Here is a 7,956-nt window from a genome sequence, read left to right on the forward strand (position 1 = left end):
CGTGGATCCGAGATATAATTTGTTAGTCGCAACGCAAAAGGACAGTCTCGATTGAATCCTCCTTCAAAATTTCCTCCTTTTTTCCACCTTCACTGCAGTTGGTGCCTTCGCTACCTTCGAACATTTACTATCCGCTTTGCAGACTTCGACCACCTTTCGATTATTGGCACTCAGTACTTAGTCTCTGGCAATCGAATAATTGTGCAGGAAGGGAATGCATTATTTAATGTGCCCCGCGTCGACCCGTTCGAAGATTTAGCAATCGGGCGATACGAATAAATAAGAACCGATATATCCAATGTTGCATCGATAATGCAAGGAACCAATCGGCGTCGCGTCCTGCACCACGTGCTGCGAACGCATTTCCTTCTTCCACTCGACTGACTAGCTAAAGTAAAAGGTTCTAAAGCTTTCCCGTATCTGGATCCCGCCGGCCGCCTCTTATTCACTGACCACCACCATCCCTTATCCGTTCGGCTATCAAATCATCGAATTGCGGCAGCTAGGAGGAGGAGGAGGAGGAGGAGGAGGAGGAGGAGGCTGCCGAAGGTGCGGACTGCATCGGGCTGTGTGCGTGTCGAGAAGCGTTTCTGCGTAGTATCTATCGATCTGTGTAGCCCGCGACAACGCGTGCGTGTGCGTGTGCGTGCGCGCGCGCGCGCAGCCGACCTGCCAGCCACGTAACGTTCACCTAGAAGCGGCCCGCGCTACCTGCGACAGCAGACGCGACTACGTCGTTGCTTGAGGATGCGCCTTGTGACGACACAATTGACCCACCCTCCCCCGCCGCCCCCCCGAAGCCGCTGTGGTCGCTGTACAATCTGCCGAATCCTCGGGCCTCGCTCGACACGGCACCTCGAGGAACGTGACGCGCGGCCATCGCGTCACTCTCCGACCGACACAACTGATTCATTTTGAAAAGCCCGCCTTTGAACGCGACTCGTGAAACTCGCCATTACAGCTTCCGGCAGCCGGCGCAAGGAGCCACCCTGTGACGTTCCCTTCGTGCCCGTAATATATCGTCATCACGCGGAATTCCTCCTCGTGGATCGTCCTGCGCAGAGTCACATCCCATTGCACAAAAGTGCAACAAGCGGCTGCTTAGGACGCCTTAGAGCAGCAAACCAATTGCAGCTTAAGGAAGAGAATTGAGCCGACTGACTCGGTGCAGAAGGATCCTTTCTCCGACGAATGGCCTTTCTGTTTCCGGTCCCGATTTCTGGCTGCGTGCAACATGCGAACCATCTCCAGTCAAAAAACGGTATCGTTCATACGTGAAATATACATAGTCATGTGCGAATGGTATACAATCGTGTACGAACTATATATTTTTGGAGTTGGGACGTTACCGAGTAGTCAACGTCCTATAGCAGAGTGACTATCGATTGCAAGTGCAGCCAACATTCAGGCAATTTGGCGGCTTCGCACGATACGCGAAGCAGCCACGTGGGTGCGCACCACCCACACGCTGTCAGCCAGACAGTCGCCTTTACGTGCAGGAGCACGTGACACACATGCACAGAGTCCCCTCGAATATTCGCAATACTGGGAAAGAATGAGCGAGCGTTCCAAGCGGCGGCAACGGAGGTAGAGGAGGTAGAGGAGGTAGAGGAGATTCTCAACGCAATTGTGAATGAAGGGCAGACTGGCATTGCGAGTGGACGAGTGGAAGAGTGGAAGAGTGGACGAGGTCGCATGTACGCTCACATGAGAATGGTGTGTCGTCCTATCGAATATTGCGCGTATGGCGCGTATGGCGCGTTATGACGTGCATTATGGCGAGGCGCGCAGAGAACGCAAAGAACGCAAAGAACGCGGGAACGTAAGTTTATCGAGATAAACGCACAACGCACTTGGCGCTCGCAGCTATAGAAACCGTTAAGGCGGATCGGAAAGCATCATCGAGAATGTGCTTCGCTCGTTCTTCCTTCGACCGACTCGAGCAGCTAGAGGAATCTACCTCAGGCAGGTTCTGCATTCTGAATTCCGAATTCGAGATTGGAGATTCCGGTGATTCCCCCGATTGCACCGCTGAGGCCCGCGGGAGCCTCGGGGAATCCCCCTCCGCCCACCCCGGCTGCGACGAATCGGTCCAGCAATCTGCGGGGATGGAAGCGACAGGCAACGCGATCTCCTCCCAGGCGGACGCCTGGACTTGCTGGGAGCCCTTTCGTCCGTTCTCGACTAGTACTTCCTGGAAATCTTACCACGAGGAATTCGCCGAGGAGGAGCGACGTCTTCCGGTAGGCTTCGACGCTCCCGCGAGATCTCGGCGACTCAGCCTCTCCCACCGAGGACGGCACTGCATCTCCTTCAGCCAAGCAGAGCCGCCCAGTCCGGAGAAATAACGTGACGCCGCCGCGTCTTCGGCCGGCGTCGATGATCTAGGAGCGTCTCGGAGCGTCTCGGGTCTCGGCTGCGGCTGCGACTCGTGCTGCCTGAATTCGCCGCGCCGCTCGACGGTGCGCGAGGACGTTCACGTGTGAACGCTGAGCCGCCATCTTGTATCTGCAACATGTGCCCCTCCCCACCTCCGTCCTCATCACTAGGCACACATCGCTGCCGCCGACGTCGTCACTGTCTCACCACTGTAGCCAACTCTGGGTGACTAACCGCGCACCCATTGCTCCCACAGTACATAGGAGCTACACTAGAGATTACGGTGCTGCTGCTGTTGCTGCTGCTGCTGCCAGCAAGAAGGAACGATCCTTGCTCAGCATCTTCGTCGAGAGTAGTAGCACTCGTAGTCCCACTGCGGTACTGGCGTCGATAACAGGACAAACACCCAAAACGATCGCCGGACTTCGAGATGCGTCCCGCGCGAGAGGGACTATTTCCGGGGCGAGTGCACTTTGGCTCCATGACACGTTCTGCGCACTTTCACACGCGTTAACCCGATTCCAAAGTGCAGGTTCTACCGTAGCCCTTCTGTAGCCGGAAGGTCAGCCCAGCACGCGAGAGGCAGCCTCATCCGGGGAGGCGCGCGGGGTTCAGGGGCGTCCCTGCCCGTTTCCGGTCTCCTGGGCATTCTGCAATTCCCGATGAGCGTTTCGCGCGGAAGACCACCGTCCCTCACGGAATCTCGCTGGACACTGCTGGACACTGCTGGACACTAACAACCTCTCACCTCTCGCCTTCTCCCGCGATTCCCCCCTTTCCCCCCCCCAACTAATTCGTCGCGGCAGTGGCGGCGGATTCCATCCTGAGGCCGCAGCGAGTTTCACTTCCCTCCAAAAATTCACATCCTTCTCTCGGCTTCTCAGCTGCCGGAGCCTCAGAGTTTCGACATTTCACGTGGCGTCTTCGGTCGCACCTTCGGCCCGATCTTCCGTTCCACACGGTGCTCGCTCGCGCAGCCTCCTGCGCCCGCTGACTGGGAGACTTGGACGGTGTGCCCGTGTGACGGGCGCGATTAGGTGAACAGCTCGGGACAGTGAACGCCGATAACGAAGCTCCGGCTGCGAGCCGAATGGACCCAATTCCGAAGTGACTGCACGGCCCAGTGTTTTCGCCGAGAAATTATGTAAAGCGGCATTCAAAGTTTCCAAGTAGGATCGACGAGTTGTAGACTGTGCGGGAGAGAGAGAGAGAGAGAGAGAGAGAGAGAGAGAGAGAGAGAGAGAGGAGGGCGGGAAGGGAGAAGGATTTGACATTCAGCACCTATCGAAGATGGTTGCACCACCCTCTGCCGATCCCGGTGCCGACCGGAACTGGAACATTGAAATTCCACCAGATTTCGTGAGGTTCATGTAACGTAACACTGTCATTCGTTTGGTGCAAAATACGAGCGAGGCAAAGTCGCTTCACCTTCATCTTCCTCCAGGAGTCGCAGCTTCCGGGCAGGACGTAACGGTAAACACGAGGCACGTGGTCGCGAACCTTGTGCCGGAAATGTCGACTTCGAGAGAGACTTCAGGGGAAGTCTTGCCTCTCTGGCTCTGTGCGTAACGCGTTTCCACATAGGCACGTTCTTTGTTATTTCATATTGTTTCTATGGTAGTCACTTTTTATAGACTTATAAGTCGGTTACTTTTACCTTGAAATGCATGGGAATAACAACAGACCCGTAAGTCTATGAAAAGTGACTACCATGGAAAGGATATGAAATAACGCAGTTGGATTTCCAGCGTCACAACGCGCCGCGACCATTCCGAAAATACTTGCTGGTCGCTTCATTCGCTTCGTCCGCTTTATCGTAGGATTACATAATAAGCGTCGCCATGAGACTCTTCGCGGCGTCTTTGGCCATGGGAGAAGCGACGCCGAGGCTTCCTACCAAGGTCGAGGCGTTGACAGTCGAGAAGGTCGTCGTGACGCGGTGGTCACTCACGTGGCGAAGCAGCACCCTTGACGTCGCTACGACGGCCAGCGCCGACGCTGATCGACCCAACTGCGCAGATCGTTCCTCCCATCTCGCCGGCTGTCGCGCACGTCGCGCACGTAGCGCACGTAGCGCACGATGCGTCCTTCCTTGGCTGCTCTCCTGCTTGCACGTTGCACAAACTTCCTGCGGGCATCTTGAACTCGTCCCGCGGCGAAGGAGCATCGCCTTGCCGGTTGGGCAGCCGTCCTCGTGTTTGCACGCACGCAGTTCGGGCGACTAGAGGCAGTAGGCAGTAGGGAGGTGGTGGGTGCGTGTAGAGAGACGAGGAATCGAGCGGCAGGTGGACACGGGGCCGCCGTCGCGATAGCCGTTGTGGCGTAGTAGTTCAACTTGTAGTTGACGTAGTGGTAGCGTGGCCCTGGAGGAGGAGGAGGCGATAGTGGAGGTGGCAGCGGAGGTGGCAGCGGAGGTGGCAGCGGAGGAGAGCTGCTGCCTCTCGATGGAATGCCGAGTGCGCAGAAGCCCGTGGCGCATACGAAAGACGCACTTTCCTCACGGTATTACGGAACGCGACGCATGGCGCAGTAAAATGGCTGACTTTTCTAGCGTCGCGACGCTTCCCTCGTAGCCAGTGACACCGTTACGTTACCGCTGTTACCGCTGTTACCGCTGTTACCGCTGTTACCAGCGTTACTCCCGTTACCGCCGTCGCGGATCCCACGCTTGACGGAGGCGCGTGGTCCGCGTGGGACTGCGCGCGCTGCCGCGAACCAAACCGACCAGCGCCGGCTCGACTCGTCGTCGCGACGCCTGCAGCGCCGCTCGCGGTGCTCCTACGAGGCACTGCCGCTCTGCCTCCTGCACCTTTTCCTTCTCCTCCTTCTCCTCCTTCTTCTTCGGATTGCCTTTACCACCTCCTTTCCCACCCAAGGAGGAGAAGGGGACGGGGACGGCTTCGCCAACTACGACTTTAAACGCGACACGTATCGGGGGACGATAACGGAGATACGGAGCCTCGAGTGAATCTGTGCGAGACGTCGCGACGCACCGAACGATTCCACGACGCACACGCAAAGGGCTCGAGGAGAGGAGGAGAGGAGGAGAGGAGGAGAGGAGGAAGGGAGGAAAGAGAAAGAGAGAAGGAGAATAAGAAAACAGAAGGTGTGCGTTGACTCGAGTAACTGGAGTGTCGTCACTTCCGGTTTGGGAGGCACAGCGTGTGTAAAGTAGTGTGGAGTAGTGGGGGGATCGAGTAGCACCCGCAGAGGAGACGTAGAGACACGTAAAAACGTGGAAGCGTGGAAGCGTGGAAATGGTCTCCCTCTATTGACGTACGAGTTGAATGTAACGGTGGCGGCAGTGACTATCGTCGTTCGCTTATCGGCAACGCCGATCTCCCACTTACACTTCCTCGTAACGATCAAGCACACAAACCCCGTTAACGATTCGGACTCTAATATTGGGCCCGAAGCCGACGGGCCACGGGCCACGGGCCACGGGCCACGGCTCATACTACAATGGGAATGACGCATATCGTGCACACCGGTGAAAGGGCTGCGACGTCGACGACAACGTTGGCAGCTCAAATTATTTCCTGAGCTGATTCTGAGTCACGTTCGCTCGGTGATCGCAAGATAGTGTGTCTCTGACTACCAATACCAATTGCATTAACGCACACCAGTCCCCGTGCCCTATTCCGGGTATTCCGGGATCATGTATCACGTGTACCACCTACCACCTAACACGGTACCAGTTACATGCATTCACCTTCGTCTACGTACGAATCTCGGGAGTCTCGTAACGACCGATCGGCGATCGGCGATCGGCGATCGGCCATCGGGCAATGACCCTCCAAATAATCAAACTAATGTAACGCGTCAAGGAGGAGGACGCCGTTGAAATTTCCACGAGGACTTCGCGATAGAACAAAAGAGAGCAGGAGAGATAAAGAGATGCCAGCAGGTGGGAATAAATGGAGACGAAAGGAGAGAGAAGAAAGTCCGATCGATAAGAAGCTCAGGTTTCAGTTCGTAAATCTTTAAAATTCGCACCGACGTATGTTTGCGTCTACGTCACGTGTCGTCGCGTGTCGTCACTCGGGCCGTCAAGAGCGACTCGACGCAAAGCGAAGAAGAGGCTCGAGACGCCACTGCAAATCCAAGCCTGCAATTTCCTATCGATTTTTCCTACGGTACAGTCACTTTTAACATTAGGATATTTAATAGCTCGTATTTCAGGGAAAATGATGCGTCACGAAAATGCGTAACGCTTGAAATTCCGATAGTGCCGACGCGTGATTCGATGAAAATGCATAACTCATAAATTCTGATAATGTCATTGCGTCATTTCTGTAAGAGTAGTGGGCCTATATATATGTACATATGTATATGTCACACAGAATTTGACAATTTCTATAATACCTATGTTTTGCAAATTTCCTATATCTCGATTTGAAATCTTGTATCGTAGGTACATCCCACTATTTTCCGTTGGTCACGCGGAGTGCGAGATCTGCGTGTTTCTTTGTCCACGCTTACAAGTAGATAGGGAATAACGCAGGTGGATATTTGACGCGACGTAATTAAAAAAAAAAAAGATCCGAGGGCGACGCAGTGCCTATCTATTAATCGGAATTTATATCGGCTGTTCATTTATCTGAGCAGCAGTAGCGAAGATCGCAGGTCGCTGCGCCGATTGAAATAGGCTCGATCGCTCTTCGTGCGCACTCGGATTCCTTGCGACGCGACTCGATCCATTCCGAACTGTTAAAGGTCAAACTCCGTTGACACTATATCGCCCGTGTATCGCTACTATCACTACTATCACTACTCTCGCGGCATTATCGGGGAGCCGCGCAATCGCGTCCATGGGAATCTACGGTACGGTAGCAGGTACGGTACGCTCCCGTAATACCAGGAAAATCCGAAGCCCGGCGCTTCCTGCCCTCCCCCCCGTGCAGTCCACGTGCATTTCGAGTCCAGCGCCCTGTGGCCTGCAGCAGCATGGCGACCCGAGGAGTCTCCGACTTCCTAGAATCCGTCCGTTTCTATCGAGATTAAGGAGCGAGTAACAGGAGGAGTGACGGAGGCTGCGAGGAGCGAAGCCTTGGAGACTGAGAGGCCGAAGAGCCGAAAGTCGACGACATCACGCGGCCGCCACGTGACGTAGCTGCGTTTTCTCGAACGCAATGGACGAATATCCATTGGTCTGTTTGGTCTGTTTGGTCTGTTTGGTCTGTTGGGCAACAGTGAGGACTCCGACGTTTTTGAGGAATTCTTAGCGTCGCGTTCACTGACAGCGAGCCCCGACCCATCGTTCAAATGATTCACCCCACAGCATGCGTACGCGAGTCGAAGATAGAGATCTAGATGTCGACAGCTGTTGACGCAGGCGTTCCATAATAATTCTTATCACGTAGCGCGATGTTTTCCTTCATAATTCTCTCGTTCAATGTGAAAGAATTGCGCGACGCACCGGGGCAAATCCAGCAAATCCAGCTGGCGGAACCAGCGAAATCTAGGCATTCGCGACGTCATCAGGATCGAGATAACCTCCCGCAGCTCAAATCAAAAAGAGTTGTCAATCGATTGACAGAAGAACGTAAGTGTCCTGAGCTCGGTGATCGTGGGGGG

The 7,956-nt window shown here is 54.9% G+C and overlaps 1 protein-coding gene across 5 annotated transcripts in view; it reads right to left on the reverse strand.

The window, feature by feature from the left end:
• The window catches only part of LOC107273310 (serine/threonine-protein phosphatase 4 regulatory subunit 1), an 83,369-nt gene that overhangs the window by 51,376 nt on the left and 24,037 nt on the right, over positions 1-7,956 (reverse strand). The window contains exon 1 of one of the 5 annotated variants that reach the window (XM_015751405.2): positions 2,208-5,090. The exons of the other annotated variants lie outside the window; for them this stretch is intronic. Within the exon in view, the coding sequence (XP_015606891.1) occupies positions 2,208-2,308 (101 nt within the window). The 5' untranslated portion in view covers positions 2,309-5,090. Of the gene's footprint in view, positions 1-2,207; positions 5,091-7,956 lie in introns of those variants that run through there. 5 annotated transcript variants of the gene reach the window in all.

Source organism: Cephus cinctus, unplaced genomic scaffold (genome assembly GCF_000341935.2).
Source record: "Cephus cinctus unplaced genomic scaffold, Ccin1 Ccin1_scaffold0091, whole genome shotgun sequence".
NCBI lineage: Eukaryota > Metazoa > Arthropoda > Insecta > Hymenoptera > Cephidae > Cephus > Cephus cinctus.